Source organism: Bombus impatiens, unplaced genomic scaffold, assembly GCF_000188095.3.
Source record: "Bombus impatiens unplaced genomic scaffold, BIMP_2.2 scf_0463, whole genome shotgun sequence".
In the NCBI taxonomy this organism is placed as follows: domain Eukaryota; kingdom Metazoa; phylum Arthropoda; class Insecta; order Hymenoptera; family Apidae; genus Bombus; species Bombus impatiens.
Window position 1 is genome coordinate 819,084 of NT_176882.1, and position 19,415 is coordinate 838,498.

General features: G+C 38.9%; 2 protein-coding genes and 2 long non-coding RNA genes across 6 annotated transcripts in view; 2 read left to right on the forward strand and 2 right to left on the reverse strand.

Annotated features, from left to right (window-relative positions):
- Positions 1-408: 408 nt before the first annotated feature.
- On the forward strand, positions 409-1,186 carry LOC100747291 (microsomal glutathione S-transferase 1). The gene is made up of 2 exons (XM_003490569.4): positions 409-731; positions 824-1,186. Exons 1-2 carry the CDS (start codon positions 603-605, stop codon positions 1,145-1,147), a joined length of 453 nt encoding a protein of 150 aa, XP_003490617.1. The 5' UTR covers positions 409-602; the 3' UTR covers positions 1,148-1,186.
- A 1,822-nt stretch (positions 1,187-3,008) lies between these two features.
- The window catches only part of LOC100747732 (titin), a 47,675-nt gene continuing 31,268 nt past the window's right edge, over positions 3,009-19,415 (forward strand). Inside the window, exon 1 of one of the 3 annotated variants that reach the window (XM_012387232.3) lies at positions 3,009-3,250. Coding sequence is in view for 2 of the 3 variants with exons in the window: in XM_012387231.3 (XP_012242654.1) it covers positions 13,499-17,203 (3,705 nt within the window). In the remaining variant the exon portion in view is untranslated. Of the gene's footprint in view, positions 3,251-12,942; positions 17,204-19,415 lie in introns of those variants that run through there. The other 2 variants (XM_012387231.3, XM_012387230.3) reach the window with 2 other exon arrangements.
- LOC112213072 lies at positions 3,332-5,774 on the reverse strand. The gene is made up of 3 exons (XR_002946952.2): positions 4,866-5,774; positions 3,780-4,782; positions 3,332-3,675 (listed from the first exon to the last, which is right to left on the reverse strand). It is a non-coding gene; the product is annotated as an uncharacterized LOC112213072 (long non-coding RNA).
- Positions 17,783-18,783, reverse strand: LOC112213071. Its single transcript, XR_002946951.2, has 2 exons — positions 18,158-18,783; positions 17,783-18,086 (listed from the first exon to the last, which is right to left on the reverse strand). It is a non-coding gene; the product is annotated as an uncharacterized LOC112213071 (long non-coding RNA).

Sequence of the window (19,415 nt, forward strand, 5' to 3'; positions counted from 1 at the left end):
TACGCTACTTATACATACTTATTTGTCGCTCAAATCCTTCGTGCTAAAGGCAGTGCTGACTATATATTTTTGTATTCGTAGTAACAGCAAGCACCAATCAGAGAGAACCATCGTGTAACGTATTCTCATTGGATAACGTTGGACAAGAATACAAAAATCCAGTGTATATGAAATCTATATACTACATGCTATATGACTAATGCATATATGAATAGTCAAATCACGTATTTGAATTTAATTGAAAAGTATAATACATATTACATAGCATAAGAAAGATACAGGACATATCTATGAATTGTTAATATTCAAATAAGAATAAATATGAAAACACATTTCAATAGATATTGTTATCGTTTCTCACTCGTATTAGTTTTGTAAAATCATCATGAAAAACATGTTTATACATGATGACATTAGCTTTTTTTTTATACGCATCCCCACTTTGCACATACATTTTAACATGTAACGCTAATACCATGAATAGTCTCATCAGAATCCTTGTACGTAGCATACGTTCTAACGCAATTCGCAAGACACAATTTATGCAACGTACTTTATCGAATTAATCTACACGGAATTATACATAATATACGACATTTATAATGACCACCTTAAACACAAGTCTTGTAGACCCTGAACTTTTCAAAATTTTTGCATTTTGGGGAAGTGTCCTTGCTTTAAAATTACTCGCGATGGCACCATTAACGGCACGCTTCAGATTTAAGAATTTGGTACGTATACACTTCATTAACTTGCAATACAAAATTATCCATATTTATATCGTATGCGAAAACAGAAAATATAATTTTTATATCTATTTCAGGCATTTGCAAACATCGAGGATACAAAAACGTTAAAAGGATCAAAAGTTAATACCAATGATCCCGAAGTTGAACGCGTACGCAGAGCACATTTAAATGATTTGGAAAATATACTTATATGGTATATTGTTACATTCGCTTGGTTGACCACAGGACCTTCTACATGGTTAGCTTCAATGTTAATTAGGGCTTTTGTAATTGCTAGATTTGTTCACACAGTGGTATATGCTATTTTCCCAAAACAACCTCATAGAGCACTAGCCTTTTTTGTAGGTTTTGGCATTACTGGATATCAAGCATTTAGTACTCTGTTATACTATTTGTAATTTCAATGTTAAGATTTCATTTTTGTTTTGAAATATTCTTTATTAAGAATAATATTGGATATTATTCTATATTGTTTATTAATGCTGTAGTTACTAATAAAATATATCAAGAAATTCTATTGATTAGATTATTTGATACTTTATCCATATCAAAAGAACCTATCTATTTCCTTCATTTTTTATTGTCACACTAACTTCAAAATAAATTGCAGATAACTAATATCATACATATCATAATGAAAAAGACTTTCATTTTATAGAATGATGATATATAACGCTTAATACTTTTGTAACATAGTTTGTCATTTTTGATTTATAAAACAGAATTATATTTTATGTATAATACATTGTTACAACAAATCTTATTAATATAGATGTTAGTCAATGGAAATATTTGAATAAAATTCTCGAGTGTTTAATAATTTGACAAGTTAAACAGGACATATCTAATTCTACAATATGTCCAGCTTGTTGAATATTTAGAAAAGATTAGTCTAATTTATTAAATGAAAATAATATGATTAAATACCATGATTATCTTTAGAATGTACCCTAAATGCACTGGATCTTTTATTTCTGGTTTGGATACATATTCTTCGAGTAGAGAAATATTCTTTAGAAATATAGGACGTATAGTATTTGAACACAGATTCTTTTAAGAACATTATAATATCAGGAAGTTAAATAGGTATGTTGATTTGTTCATGAATGTGTTATGATAAAGTATAAAAGGGAGAAGTAAGAGAAATATAATTATAATTTAATATACCGTGATCTTATTGATTTGTTCTTACAAGTAGAGCGAAAGAACAGTGACTTTTGTGAGTTCCAACAATTATATCCCATCGTTAGAAAACTATATCTTTTATTCTATATTATGATATAGCGTTATATTGCAAACTGAACATATGAACAAATGATAACACATGAAGTACTTAATATCATAAGTATAATATTTATAATCATTTGTGAAATTGCTCAAACTCAGTTTGAATCAGCTCAAAGTCAATTCAATTAATGTGTTGAATAAAAACTAAAAAATATAGTGTAAAAGTTAGTCAATATACAAAGCATAAATGAATATAATAAACATATAAATATTAGTTTAATATAAAGTTACTTATAATGAAATCGACGATGTAAGTATTTAGTTATGTAGAAAATTTATATAAGGAAAAATCAAATGCTAGTGTTAATTTATTCCTTCTGCTTACCTATTTATAATATCTATATGTGTAATGTATGCAATATGTAAATTTGAAAATCATAGAAATCCTACAGATCAAGATCAAATGTGGAATATTACTATGTTTCGTAAAGGAATCAGGAATTGTATTAGTAATACCTACTTATATATGTAAATATCAGCAACTTTATTATAATTACTTCTTTCATTTTTTATATTATAAATAAGCTATTCTATCAAATTCATTCCAAATTATGTCTTTTATTGCTATTAAAAGAAAACAATCATACTTCTACTTGTGATAAAACAGACATATTGCACAAAATACATTTTTATATTTTTTAATAGTATTGGTCCAAAATTTTAAAAGATCATATTCTCTATTTTACTTTTTTCACAGGTTAAGTACATATATTTTTAATATAAATGTACGGAAATGGATATAAAATTAAAGAATGTGATAATTTTTTCATTTATTAAATTGTAAAAATGATCAAGACACACTTACCATGTTCTGTTTTTATTGGTTATATTTTATCAAAAATCATTTCTGGTCCGTATATTGCCGCGTTTATAATCTACGTAATAGAAACGATATGCGCATGGGCAAAGGTTGTTATGCGCGGTCGTCATGACGACGTTGTCTCGACGGCAATGGGCGCGGGAACGTCAGACGTCGCGATGTATCTGTGAGGTGCGAACCGCCGTCGGTGCAACGGCGTCCCGCCGTTACCGAATGTGTGCCAAACGTTCGTTCGGTTTCGTCGGAAAACAATGCGTTATCTCATTCCATACCTCCAGACGATTAGCGTTACGACACCTCAATTGGGCAGTGATCGAGGAACCACTGTCATCTTCCCTCAAGACGATGATCGATATGTTGTGTAGAAACGCTACTAGGAAAATATAACTGAAAGGTGAGTGTTAATTTAACTTTTCAAACTTATCGAAATTTTCTTATCAATATTTATCAATATTCTTATAATATTTTTAATGAAAATTATGTAGCTATTTGAAAGAGGAAAAAAGATGAAAAATTATGAAGTATCGTTTGAAAAGTTATATCGTTTATATTGGTTACATTTGAATACACGATATTTTAGATTCGTGAACAGCTTTTTATCTTAGAACATTTCAACTATTTAACTCGTATGTAAAATAGAAGAAAGATCGTACGTTAAGCGAAGAACATAAAGTAAATTCTTTTCTCCCTTTGATCCGATGTAATACAGATGCCTTTGTGCATGGCACATGAAATCGGACGTGGGTTGTCTTTGATCTGTCTTCCAGAAAGCGCAATTTCTACAGTCTTCTAGTTTCTTGAAATTTGATTCGTACAAAACTAGAAAATATCTTTACTTACATAATTACTCGTTCGAGCGTAATGAAAAATTACTATTTAACATTTGAAATTTAAATTTTGCACTGAGAGGTTATAAGACTTACACAACGCTAATGATGCTACCATACAGCCGACAGCGGTGTAATAACGGTTGCCGTTTTACAGGGGCTCTACACATGATCCGATTTCCTCATATATAAGAGTAGCATTTCCTTTGAAGACCTTAACGTGCACGAAAGCATCGATCAATTAACGCAATTAATTATTCTTCAAAAAAACAAAAGTGGAAATAGAAACGGAGTCATTCATATTTAAACGGTAATCTATCGTGCTTATACATATATCCTCTATTACATCGTGCCTCGAATATAAGGGTGCATTCATGCGACAATTGTGATCGATTTTCATCGCATTTACTTCTACCATTCGCATTCCGAGCGTATGTGGATCGCGATATGGTCTGTTCTTTCAGTACCGCGTTCATGTACTTTCTATTGTTTCATCAATACTCTCTCTCTGGTAACCGCATCTGCAACGCTAGAAAGATATACGAGTATATGTGTATCCGTCCGCGTGGATGCGTCCTTGTATAAGCACGATCCCCGTTGTTCCGTTGATCTCGATAAAACTCTATGCGAAGAAGATAGAGCTCGCGTGTGAGGGCACTCGAGCAATATGTAGGCTAGCAGGCCGATTCCTTGCAATGGCTTTCCGAAAAATGTTAATATTGGCGAGCGGTCAATATGATTATCCGTTTAAGCGTGCATGGTACGCGGCTGATTACAAAGCGGTGACGTATTGACCCCGTAGTTTCTGTTCCCGAGATAAGGGGTCCCTTACGTGCGTGCCAATGCCGCCTGTGGTTTGCTCCGCGCGCGGTTATCGATAGCTCCCGACAGTTTTCCGTATCATATGGTCTCATCTTATGCCTGAACCATCGAACAAAATTACATCGTATCGGCTGTCATGCACCAATTCATCCCCTGACCATGATTCAATTCGTCGCAAAATTAATATCAAGATCGTAATTACATTTCTATTGATATCAACACCGTCGCAGGTGACTGTCACCTTTTGTGACAACGAAATCTGCCTTGATACATATTTCTGCAGCACAAAGGTATATTATTAATCAACGTCATGCACACTTTTCGATCAATTATGTACCGTGTTTACTATTTGCTTCTCACCGTGTTTGCATCAAGTGTCCTAATTCTGGGTTCCCTTTTCACTCGGTATGACAATGACGCTTTGAATTGGGTCTGGGCAGTCTGGTTTCTCAAGTACACGAAAAAGATGATTAATTGCGTCGCGTCGCGCGTATATGGTACGATCTTACTTGTAAATGCAGATTGACAACCACTGTATAAGTCTGTAATTTAGTGTCATGGTCGTATACAGAGAAACGCGATCTGTCGTCTACTTACGTACGCGTACGGCTGGCTACGTACTCGTATCTCCGTGGTTCTTACCAACACTCTCGAATATTTATCGCGGTATTAAGAATTGTCCGCGAAGAGACTTTACCCTTGCCATGAGTAAACCGAACGAAACAGTCCATGACATCATATGCATTCTGTATATGCATTCGTATCATCCCCCTACCATCTTATTCGAGACGAGATGTGAAATTGGTATGGCCGCTTATGGGCTGTTTGCCGTGAACGCAACGAGAGACGACGCCTCTTCTTGCCCCTTTTTTCGTTATGCTTCCGATGCCGCGGGACCATCAGCTTCCTTTAACGTAAATCAATGCGATACATGGATGTGTCCTCGTTTCGTGCATCCTTATTCATTATCGTGGGATTAAAGCGATCAGTGTGTTCGAGCGTACTCATTTTTATGGTCGGTTCGCTGATGAAATTACCATCAAATTTTTCATTATACGCTCGGAAACTGCTAGTTAAACCGCTTCACGATCTTTTCATTCGGTATAATGTAATTTCGTTTGGCTTCGTTGATCACATTATTACACGTTCTTCACGCTGCACTTTATTATTTATATCGAAACACTGTTCGCTATCATGTAATTGTTACTTCGATAAAACTGATCCTTTCAGAATAACCTGCTCTGCAGCTTCTAAAAGGTTTTTTTTATGTTTTTTTTTATGTTTTTTTTTTTAAAAGGTTTATGTTTTTTCATAACTGAACTAAAATTTGACATTGACGATAATTTCACCGAGAATAGGAAATTTACTGAAAATTAAATATGAGAAAGTATCGCGTACACCGTGCAGGCATAGAATTTATACAACAATATGCGGCAATAGCTTTGGTGACTTCATGAGAGTGACGTATTTTACGTATTCAACGGTAACCATGCGTGACCGTGCATTCGTTTCGCTTTGTGCGATACTGATGAGAACAGGGTCAAAGTGCGTTATAAGAATAATGTTCCGGCCAAGAACTTTTGAATTGGTACGTTGTTAGAAACCATCATTATTTTCTGGAAAATATCCATTGTCCATTGAACTAGGACCATACATAGAAATGCTATTTCTGTAATGTCATACAAAGCACACGAGAAACTAACATTAGACGCTGTAGTTATCTAAAAATTCAACGTGCCAATACATTCTCAATCCATAGATTCGTGATTATCATTTGAACTAGAATACTACAAAGATATCGAGAAATAAAAGGACCAGCAAAGAAGATCATGGTTTTCTTGTCCGTGAAAATATTTGCAAAATCCTAATTCAAACGATGCAGCAACATCTACTGATGCTTCATAAATTTCAAGTATATTGAGCTTTTGGAAACTAGGAAGATCTCTTAAAGCAGACAGAAGACGAGATTTTCATTCGAGAAAAATTCGAAAGAGGTATTTTAATTATCCACGAATGCGTTATTTTCCGAGAGAGGGCCGATACGTCGAGATCTTGAGGACGATAGAATGGCGCGCAGGGGTCGTTGTAGAGTACATCGCTTCGTCTTAGAAGCGGAATTACAAAAGTTTCCCTTTTAACGTTAATTAATAAGAGAACGCGCTGTACCGTGCTTCATTATAGCGCTATCCATTATAAAAGGAGCCAGCCGGGGCCGTCTTTCAAGTTGGGCAAGCTTTCGATTCTCCCGAGAGGGACGTGGAAAAGGATAGCCTGATTTAAGCGAGGCGGTTGACTTTTTCTTCATATATACTTAACCCTGTTAACCATAAAGATCGACGGACGTCCGTGAGAAACGATCGATCTCGATCCATTACATGTAACATTGCGATACACTAGCAACTGAAAAGCGTTTCTGATCAAGGCGTCGCGGCATAACCGCGCCTTGGAATTCGATCGCGTCCTTCTTCTTAAGTAAATACGAATGGATCACGAGTGGATGCGAATTTACAAATAAATAGACCCCTTCGTTTTTGCAAAGTTTCACCTCGCTACCATATCGAGTATACTCATTCTTAACTCTTTCGACCCAATTTTTTTTCTATTCAGTTTTTATTCTTGCTTCTTTGAGAAAGTGGCAACGCTAAACTAGGGATGCTCGTAGGATAATTTTTTATATTTGTCTAATGATTTTAACAATTAGAACACGCGAGTTTCGTAAATGCGTTTTATGTACAAATGATAATTTATAACAGCATATGTGATAACTAGTGAAATACCTTGTTATTAACGTTTTTTAGCGACTAATTTAGGTTTATAGCCTGCTGGTTTTGTAAAGGTATAATATAAGTGTTATTTCTAATTACTAATTACCAATTCGTCACTAATTTGTACGTTCTACTAAAATTCACATAACATTACGACAAGTCGACCGAAGTGTCCAAACGTTTACAGTTTAATTATCACGGTCACTCAATTTCCATCGATATTAAAATGGAAAGAAACGACAACTATCATGCGTGAATAGCAAATGAGCAACGATTCAGAGAAATGACTCATAGTTCGATAGAAGTTCCAGGAATTCTCGTTTAGTCTGCCACTTCGAAGATGAAGACGAAGAATGCACGTATTGAAACAACATATACGTAAACGTAAACGTTTGTTCAATGGCGTTTCTATTCCGAACGTGGTAGTTCCTATGTAGTATACTTGTCGGTCTCCGGATGACGCGGTCGACCAGTTACTGGTTCGCCTACGGATTTTAACGCATTCACCAAATACGGAGCATCGAAGTTGGTTTCACGTAGCAGCGCTTGCACGGTTCCTACCCACGCCATGACCTGACGACACTTTTTACGGGAAATGCGTCGGGACGGGCGTGGTACTTTCGCTCCATAACCGAAATCGATCGTCGAGATCGAGATCAATCGTATGCACTTTGCGTCCTCGATTTTTTTCAGCAGTCCTATACCGGTCAGAAATCGATGATGGATTCGCGGGACGACCGCAAAATATTTCCTTATTAGGACTTTACGACTTTTCTCCGAACCAGCCGTGTGTCATCCCATTGTTTGATCCGTTAAGGATCGTGCAATGAAATAATTCGCGAAAGTTGCGAGAACGTACGAATGATATTGTAAAAGGCAAATAGAGTAACGTATTGTTTTATCCGGATAAAAAGCGTGTTAAAATGATAGTAGGTTGTTTGGGAAAATCGTAGCGAAAGTTAAGACACACTTTTAACAAGAATTAGATATTTGCTATTTATGATGATTTCACGAAATTTCTCTTGAAAAATGTTTCGCCCTTGTCGATAATGAATCCCTTCAAACAGCTCGTTCAAGCTTCGAAAATACATACCTCGTTTCTTGCCTACGTCTTTCGAAACAGTTTTGTAAAGATCGCAATAAATAATAAGGAAACTATAGTATTATTTGACGAATGAATAATATGTACATGGAACGTGTATAATCATAATGTTAAGCTTCGAAATTGTATTATACAGGGTGGTTGGTAACTGGTGGTGGTTGGTAAACAAAGCCTCAAACGAAAAATTTTTATTCTATATTTTCGACTTCTTTTTTCGCGTAGAATCACCCCCTTTCCGCTTGTACCACCAGTTACCAACCACCCTGTATAATTTAAATGAATTGAAATCAATTACGAAGGGAATATGGCATTGGCGCAACGTTGGTGTTTAATGGGTTAAACAACTTGTAAAAATAGTTCTAATTCTTTGATCGATGTAAAATTGCTGTTTTCGCTAAACGTATCTCGACGTGTTGCGTACAGGCGCATATTAAATATGCATCCGAGCGAAAAGTCGAAGGAAAAGCGTTAAAGGCCATCAGACTAAAGAAAGAGCGTGCTTCCTCTATATCGTATGCGATACTACCTACGTAATGATTCAACGTCGATTTAGTGATCCTATCGAAGTAAAATATCGCGTGTCTCGGATTCGAAGGTCGTTGGATCGCGATCAATACGACATCAAAGTTACGCGTACATCTATCCTTTCGACGTTCCTGCTTAACGTCGCATTTCCTGTTGCATCATAGGGTTATTTATTTTAACCAAGGACAAACAGATTCTTACTCGGTTTGTGTAATACTTAATAACAAATCAGACAATGATGTCGCGTTTAAAGAAAGCTCATCGACGATGTAACGTCACTCTGAGGTACGTGGAAATTGTCTTTATGCAAGAGCGTTATTTATCCATTAACGGATAGTATGAAAAGGCTTTAGCGTACAAGAAGTTGGTCATAGTTGAAATCGTTATAGAAAGACAAAATAAAAAATATTAGTTTCTTTCGTTTTATAAGAAAATAATAGACGCACAATGTTTTTTGTTTTATACTAGTTATAAAAGTTTGTTTTTATATTTATTTTTTATATTGTATTTATGAATTTTTGTTTTATATTAGTTATAGGATTAATAGACAATAAAATAATATAAAACAGAAATTGTTGCTCATCTATTATCATCTTATGAGACGAAAGAAACTTTTCGAACAACCTAATAGATTCCGGTAACCAGTGTTTCTAAATATTTCCAAACGATTAAAATAAGATATGAAATAAGATCGACTAAAAAGTGTTGAATAACGCGTAAATAATATTATAAAATAAAAGACTCGCTTTTATCGTGCTTCTATTACAACGTGATACTTTCTAAACTTTAAATATTATAATCCACAGGCGAAACATATAAATTTCAATCGTGTGACGATCAGAATGTTCATGAATTGAACTAACCAAACGAAATTCTTCGGACAGCAGAGTACAGCGTCTTAAAACGTTTATGCTAGTTAATAAATGATAAATTATAGGGAGTCAACGAATTGGGGACGTTCAAAGGATAGTTTGGAGATTTCGAGTCTGGCGGAAACGCGGCATTGACATTGGCGATAAGTCTCTCAGGGCAGACCAATTCCGTGCGATAAATTTCAGTGTTACCGCACCTCCATTTGTATCACAGGGCAATCTAACAATAATTCCTTCAACTCTGTTAGCTCGTTAACGACATCGTCAACGGTGCAATCAGCCACTATATCTGCGATAGTGCACGCGAAAATAATGGCCATTGCTGAGCCAATCCGACACCTCCAAGGGGAACGCCGCGATCGCGGCTCTCCACGGCCTACGTCATCGCCTGGTTTACATCGAGACATCACGAAGGACCGGTTTCTCCGAGCTATCCCCTTCTGCTCTGCCTCTCCTCCAGACACGTTCATTTCGTATTCGTGCTTATTCGCGACCGATCTTATTTCTTCAGAAAACGAACATATCGTATCGCGAACGATAATGCACATAATTTCTCTTTCGTCACTATCATCGTACGTAATTGCATTGCTGAGTGCGGAAAGTTCAAAGCTCGTTGACGAGGCGGTTTATCGAGAGAAACGTGCGCATCCAGATCGAATGAAGATGTAAACGTGGACGACATATTTGTCCGTTTCTTAATTATGGGTTATGGTAGTGTAATTAAATTTCACTTAGAGGGAAAGCTCGTTATCGTCGTGACATGAATGCGTTGAAGCGGTTAGAGAGCTTTAGAAAATGTAATTAGATAGTTACGTAGAGTTCGTAAGAATTAGAACACCTGCTGCTTTCATACGAAACGCGATGATTAGTATAAGGTATTATGGATGAATGAACGAACCTCGCGTTCATGCAAGTTTCAGTCCTAATATACGCTATCGCATACGAGCACCTGGACACTTTGGTCGATTTGTAGGGACAGTACACGAACGTTATATTAATAACAAACTAATAGCTAAAAGTAATATGGATCTCCTTAATAGAATCAACAAATAATAGGTTTTAATTATTTGTATAATCACTGACAAACTGTACGGTATAATTCGATACGTATCATAGAGATTTTTTAAATATTACTATAATACTTAAACAAACGATCGTAGTCTTCTCTTATCTGATCCGTATCTTGGAAAGTAAGTAGTCCAAGGGACACAGAACCTACAGACACAGCTCGTGTAATCATCATACGAGTACAAATTTCTATCTTCAACAACGGGCTTATTCAAAGTCGTAATCGCTATATGCTTATAAATAAGAACATCGTCGTCTCTTTCTCCCTGTCTGTGACACGTTGCTCGAAAGAACAGCTACAGATTCCCGTGTATACCGAATCGTAGTGGAAGAGGCGAACATGTTCCGGCGAACACGCTCGGCAACGCGAAAATTGCATTTGTACCTGTAACGCGACGCGTGTACGTGGTATCGTCGTCGACGTAATCTCTTACGATGGAAAGCGAAAAGAGTAAATGTCGGCTACGCTTCGGTTGCAATATCTTTCGCCGTGAAAGAAGCTGAAGGTGTACACGCGCGGCCACACACGTGAATAAAGTCGCGTCCAAAGAGAGTTTTGTTCCTGTACGTGTTTCGCCTAATGCGCCACGTCAGCCTCCGAATGAAAGAGAAAACCGTACGTGCTTTTACAGCGAGCGAACGCGACGCGTAAAAATAGAGGGTGTGCGTTTACGGGCTTTATTCGCCGCGAACGAAACAGAGCGGCTGTTTCGGTCGACGGGCCTCCATAAAATTGTTGTAAGACGGTCCAGCGCTGGTAAATATCGTACGTACGTGTACAGACTGAACAGACTATGGAATTTAGCGATCGGAACGCGAAGACGTTCCATATTTATCATTCTATATGGAGAAAGTCCACAGAAAAGGTTTGGCTAGCTAGAGCTGTCGTTACACAATAGGATGAACTTGTAGCATGAACGAATCGACCAATGCATCGGTGCGCGTATTTGTGGCGCTAGATAAGTATGCGTATCGAATGACGAGAACACGGACAACTTCTTGCACCTGGATGCGAATTTTACGGCATTGGATTGTAAATGAAGTAGCGTGAGAGAAGCGGTGTGAGAGTTTATGTAATGATCAAGAACTTTTGTGATAGAATATCGGTAATCAGCGAGATACGGTTGATAGATGATTATCGAAAATTCGGCGTACATAGCGTCACGTGGACGTTTAATGTATTAATTGGATCGTTCCTTAATTAGAAATTTTCTAGAATCACGAATCTAGAAGTATAATAAAAAAAAAATCTTAGATACGTCGGTCTTAGTAACTCGTAAATGTAAATATATGATTCATTTTAATTTAAATGTAAAAAGAATAGGCGATTTCTAAATAAAAACATCGTCATATCTAACAAATATGCAATCTGAGCGATGAGTCAGCTCGTCTTCCGTGGTTTACAAATTAAGAATGCGAGAATATTAACTTACGTACTTTTAATAAAAACATTTTTCTTCGACAACAACTATCCTTTTACGAGTCAACGTTCCTACGTTAACGTCGATAGGAGCTAGAACGAATTTTACGATCAGTCAAAGCAGACTCATAATTTGAAGTAGACAAATAACCGTAGAGCGTAACGAAACGTAGATAGACACGCTCGCGCTGCAGGCGGTTATACAATATTGTTGATACAGTATGTGTACTCTTCTAACGAATGCACATAAGCACGTGTATGTACGTGGTGTATTAGCAAAGTCGTTTTTAGTCGTCTGGCGACGTTGACAGAAACGGGAAACATTCTGCTTCTTGGTAAAAATGCCTCAGCAGAATGAACGATTCGAGGTGAGATTTTTCGCGCAGCGAAACGCAAAACGGAGGAAAAGACGGCGAGAGAGCGTTTGGAGGTGGATTATCCTTAAAGAGGATCGGGCAAAAGCGAAGCGGGCAAAGAAGAACGAGGACAAGACCCGGTTTGGGAAGAAGAAGAAGAGAGGAAGAGTTGTATCTCGCCAACTCACTCGAGAACGGTACACAATAAGAATCGGCTAGAAGGATCGTGTGCACGCACACGGACGCGAGACACGAGCGAATACGCGGTAACATCCCACGCCGGGCGACATACGAGAGAAAAGTAGGGAGGCCGGATCGGCGTTCTCCAGGCAAAAGAGTCGTGGTTCGCGTACGTCGTGGCAATGGTAGTGACGGAGAGCAACGGTGTATGGTGTGGTCACTAGGGCCAGCGAGCCATCGTCGATGCCACATCGACTCGCGGTACCGGACCGTGAACATCAAAACGAATCTTTTCTCCCGCGTTTACCATTCTAACGGCGCGTTCTGCACTGAGACACGCAGATTTACACACGTATACGTTATACCGAGACACGCAGAGAACAAGAAACAAAGAGACACAGTGGAAAAGGCGAAGAGTGTGTATAATCGTTGATATACACGATATAATAGAGCGAGCGTTGAGGGACGAAGAGAAACGAGTTTGCAAACTGGGCCGGTCGTAGTGAAGCTTCAGTCCGGCTCGAGTGATCGCCGAGTCGCGTGTTTCCTATCGTGATAGAAAGTAAACATACGGATAGTTCTTGGTTTTTGTCTATTTTCCTACGGTTTCGGTGCGCGACGCGAGTTTGCCCTTTGTATCGTTACTTCGTGTTGTTGCACTCGCATGAAAGATCGGTATACGATTGTGAATAGAAGTGAGTTAAAATGACTATACACAAGAAGACGAGTGGAAAGAGCAAGGGGAGCTCGAAGGAAGTCGCCACGACTTCTTCCAGTTCCTCGGATATGACGACCGTTGAGACGGTCGAGATGGTATCGTCGACGAGCATGGTCGAGGAAGCGACACAGATTATGGAGAGCGAATCTAGGAGCAGCGTCGTCGAGGTAACCAGCGCGAGTCGCGAGGTTATCATGGATTCCAAGGGTAACGTAATTAAGGTGATCGAGTCTGCTCCTCAGACTGTTGGTCAAAGTACGTCTACATATAGAACGGGTAAGAGTTCTCAGGACTTTATAGCGCAAGAACAGATGCAGTCTGTTAAACAGGGAAAAACTGTTCGTGACAGTCCACAAAATGTTAAGGACGTCGAGGTACGTTCGGATGGACATCGAGGAGAAACGTTGGAGCAAGTTAGTAGATCGTCCGAGAGTCGTAGCGAGTCTCGAGCAGAAACTATTCAGAAATCTATATCCTCTTCAATGGTCGTGGAAACATCGTCTTCGATGGGAGATTATTACGATCAGCTATCAAAGACGACGTCTTCCAACGGTATCGTGAACGGTGATCACGCTCCCAGAATACATACGTCATCAAAATCGTACGAAAGCAAACAAGCCAGTAAAGAAACGTACGAAGAGACAACCAAGGATGGAAAAACGTTCGCGAATATCTCGAGAATCCACGAATCAGGTGAAAAACTCGATGACAACGGTAGAGTAACAGCCACTCAGAGTCGCATCATTGACAAGGAGACCACGGTCGTACCCTCGGACGTAGGTCGAGTTAAACATACGGATGATGTCAGAATTGCCAGTAACAAGGTCATCCTCGATTCTTCCTCCAACGCCACTGTTAGCGAAAGCACCGCGAAGAGCAGCGTAAAAGCGGACAAAATTAGCGACGTTGTCACGCGGTGCAACAAACCCGGCCAGTCTACGTGGGATGGCACGTTTATTAGCGAAAGTCCGGCTAAAGACAAGGACGTCTCGAGAAACGTCGATACGTCTCGAACAGACCGGGACAGTCTCGACAAGGCAAAAATAGATCGCTTGGTGTCCAAAGTTAACACCGATAATGTACAAGAGAGCATGTCGAGCATTGAAATCTCTGAGAGTTCGTTTATCGATCAGCGTTCATCGTCGACGGTAATACAGGACTCGAAAATTATCATCGACGAGGGTCGTTCTAGCTCGACTAACATCGAAAGTTTTGATCGAAACGTTAACTCGATCGGTCGCGACATTCACGAACATGTTTCTGAAGACACGATCGATTTTGCCGGAGGACAGAGGCAAGTTACGACGGAAGCACACTCGAAAGGTTCGACTCGATACACGAAACCTGGAGAGTCTACGTGGGACGGTACTTTTATGGTCGAAAAAACACCAGAACCGAGAAAAAGAAACGTGTCAGATGCTTCTGTCTTTCATCATATTGGTGGCGATAATGTTATAGAATCAACACAGAGAACGGATTTCAAGGAGAAAAGTTCTGACGGATCTTACGAAAAGAAATCTTCGAACGTTGTCCACGTGGTACAAGGCGGCACGGACTCTTCGAGGTTCATTTCGGAAGAACGCAAAGATGTCACAGAGGAAATTTACATCGATGGAAAACCTGTTAGTAAAACAGAGCTATTAAGAGACAGATCGTCGTCTAGTAGAGGAGAAAAAATTACGAGACCCGGTGATTCAACGTGGAACGGACAATTCGTATACGAAAAGCCACAGGATGGCGGTAAGAAATTATCGAGTGACAAAACTGTGGTCAGAACAAGCGCGAAAAGACACGATTCCGTGGATGTTCAAGACGTCACGGAGGAGCAGAATATCTCCAGTATGTCAGAGTCTGTTTCGTCTTCGTACGTCGTGGAATACGCTACATCCACCGACGAGAAGAAAAAAACTAGCGAAAAGGTGACCTCTGTTTCTGAAATAATTATAGAAGAAGATTCCGGAGATGGAGGTTCTCCTCGACGATCAACTCCAGAAAAATCAGTTACCCGTGACACTACTTCGCGGTGTTACAAACCTGGTCAATCCACTTGGGATGGCAGTTTCGTTTACGAAAAGCCGCAAGTTCATGAACGTCGAAAGCTGGATAGCCGAAGGCCGACCGATTCCATCGTCATTCGCGACGTTACAGAGGACAATTCGATAAACGAGGCGGAAATTTCATCAACGGCTTACGTAGTCGAACATTCATCGAGTCAACAGAGTTTCACCGATGTTAAAGATTCTAGTTTATCTTCCGTACACGAGACGATTGTTTACGATGTGCAACCTGTTCGCCAAGATCGTCCATCGAGCAGAACATCGAGTAGACCAGAAACTCCCGACAAGACACCTAAAGGAAGAGATACCAGGCTTACCAAGCCTGGTTCGTCGACCTGGGATGGAACTTTCGTCATGGAGAAATCGCCAGAAACGAAAAGACCGTCTAGCAGAGAATCTGTTGATAGACCGGCAGATAAAATTCGACCTGAACCAAGAGAAAGTCCAATACCGAAATCGAGAAAGCACATCAGTGATACCACTTTGGATATTCGTGATACTTCTCAGCAAGTATCCACTAGTTCAGAAGTTTATAGCAATTCCATTGTATTGGAACAGTCTACCACACACGAGAGTTATACCGATTCGTCAAACGTGGATTACTCCACGAGTTCCGTAGAGACAGTAATTGTTCGTAATGGCGTTCCAACGACGATACAGAAGTCTGTGACGATCGAAGATAGATCTAAGAGTCCCGAGAAGAAAGCGTTGGAACATAAAGGGTTGCAACCAGAAGACTTCAAGTCGCCTGACAAACGTCCTAAGAGCCCCAGTAAAATTGACAGCTCTTTTAGACCGTCCAAACCAGGTGCTTCAACGTGGGATGGTTCGTTTGTTTACGAAAAACCAGCAAAAAAGCCTACCGATAAGAAACCATCGACAGACGTTTCACGTCGTCCTACCGATGAACGAGCTCCCATTCGAACGTCGCCAGTAGATAATGGAAAATTGTCAGAAGATAAGAAACCGACTTATCTCACTGAAAAATCTATCACTTTATCGGACACTACAATGGAGACTTCTGAATTTGTCACGTCGACGACGCTTGAACGAACTCTGGCTTCAGATTCCGAAGTTCTTAATTCGTCCAAGGTCTCTACAACGATATTTCATGAAATCGACGATAAAAAACGCACTGCAGATACCGAAAGAGAACTTCGAAGAGAGGTTCCTCGATCACCATCTGGAAAACATCCTGAAGACGGGAGAAAGTCTCCTGAAAGACGTCCTAAGAGTCCTGAGAAAAGTCCGGTGGATAGATCTATGAGACCGACTAAACCAGGCGCGTCAACTTGGGATGGTTCGTTTGTGTATGAGAAACCACAAGACCAGAAGAAGAAACCGACTGACCAACAGAAGGAACCAGTAGACGAAAAAAAGAGACCAAGAGAATCTCCTACAAGAGATGAACCTAAAGACAGACCAAGTTCTGTCGTGCCGAAAGACGATACCACGAAAATTTCAATCGTGAAACATGATGTGACGGACACCAGGAAGGATGTCATGGATATTGATATAGTTCAGAAATCTTCTTACGTAATCGATCAGTCGTCGTTCACCTCGGTGCAGGACGTTCGCAACGTGTTAGAGGAACGTGTCATCAGCGAATTTACAACGGACACGCGTAAAGATGTGGTGAGTAACGACGTGTAACTATTAGTCAATCCTCTGGTTTGTTAAGGAAGGAAATAGAATGGCGGAGATTGTTCTTTGAAAGATAATCGCGTTTCATTTAAACGATGCTTCCTTGTACTTTTATGAAATCAAGATCTTGCGTAAAACTTGGTTTAAATCATAGTACGTAAAGATGAAATAATGGTCATATAAGAGTACGATAAATCGTCGTAGAGTAGAACTTTGATTATCAGGACATTGATTAATGAATGAACGAATGATTGATTACCAGAGCATCGATACTGTGTAAATGTTTTCGGTCATTAACAATTATGACTTCATAATGGAAATTTACCATACTTTTAGCAAGTATTTCCATAGTTACAGATATCGTTAGATAGAAACGAATCTTTAGATATTCCCCCTTCATGGCGCTGTATTCGATAAAAATGAATTATCAAGACTGCTCATGTGTCGTGGTTACATAGTTTGGATAATTAAGATTCTACTGTAGTAGCAAGGTATGAGTAAATCAGAGAATCAAATAAGGAAGGATAACGGTAAGAAGGAGGATCTTTCGAGTTCTTTCAAGTACTGAAGTTCACGAATAGGAAAAGAATTTTATTGGCTGAGTTTTCTCTGTAAATAAATATCAGTAGAATGCGTGAGTTCAGCACAGTGTAGCCAATGATATAATCAAGTTACCGATCTTTCAAGGGAAATAAAATAAATACAAAGACAGTCGCGGAAGAAGTTCGTCGAGTACTTTCACTTCCAAACCAGGCGAAGGTCGTAGGTTCTCGCGCGTTATTCGGTTAAAAATAAAGTTGACGTAACCTAGCGATCCAGCAGAACCACCGAGAGAAACATGGAGAACGAGGAGAATGCTTGATACAGGGTCAATCTGCAATGCGAAAAAGTTGAAACTCTTTTTACAATTCCAATTGCCAAAATATCGCGATGCTTCGTATTCACGATGTTTCATAACGATTCTTCTTTCGTAAGACGATATGCGCTGGTTTACAGTAACGTGCTTGTTTCATTTTATGTTATCGATATTCCTCGACATACATGCAAAAGGCTGTTCTGTCTTGAAGGACAGTTGCAGTGTTAAAAAATATGGAAAAAAGAATTGTATCTATGTTTCATGCAGTGTCTCTCCTCATGACTAATTATAGTACCACGTTATACAGCGTCCTCTGCAATCACGGAACGCGTCGAAAACATTTACGTCTTTGCCGATAAATCTTGCTTGCGTTTCAATTAACACCAATAACAGCGTCGAACGACTTGCACGACGCGATATACGATTTACTTTATCTCACGACACGTAGTCCAACTCATTACTAAATAACATTTTCTAATGAAAATGAACAACTGTTTCGGCGTTCCGACTAATCGTTTATTTCGTCATCTGGTTAATGTAGTATGTACTTGAACATATTCGAACACTTGGGTGAATTTATAGTACGTGAATTGCACCGAAGTGTCTAAACTAATGATCAATTTGTAGCTAGAAATAACGTTAACTATCTTTTTATAGAATTACTAAATTATAAATTTAAATTATCTATTAAAAAACATGGCAATAATATATTTTACTATATACATGATATACCATGTAAAATTTTTACGAATATGTTATATACGTTATACGAAACTTTCTGAAATTTTATTAAAGTCGTAATGACGTATGACCACCGTATGATATCGGTCAAATGTGAAATCAGCCTAATAATTTCTATAATTGTTAGAATATTTTCTATCTGTCTTAAATGACGTAAATTTGAACGCTCAATCAATTTTACAGCCTCACTTCTTCCACCGACAGCACTTAATCGAAACACCGTGATTTCGTTTTCATTGCGACATTCGCGACACACCGTAAATATTTCCGTTCGCGGGCTGGTGAACGTTTAGCCTGATGCAGGAACCAGCCGCATAATGATTTTCTTGCTCGGAGCACTTTCAAGCGCTGCAATCCCCGAGGCGAGTTACGTTCACAACACGACAATTTCAAACTCCACGGCAGTAAACAGTTATTAACTCAATCGAGTAATACCGCGATGAAACGAGTATGAATATATCTGTTCGTGCATTTGGCTAATAAGAGGCAACGGAATATCAAGTGACGTATGCCGCGTGCACGCAATTGCAATCACCTGCTATCGACTTCAATCGAGCATATGTAAAGCGATAATAATTGGTATCGAACGTGGCCAAGTTTGGAAGT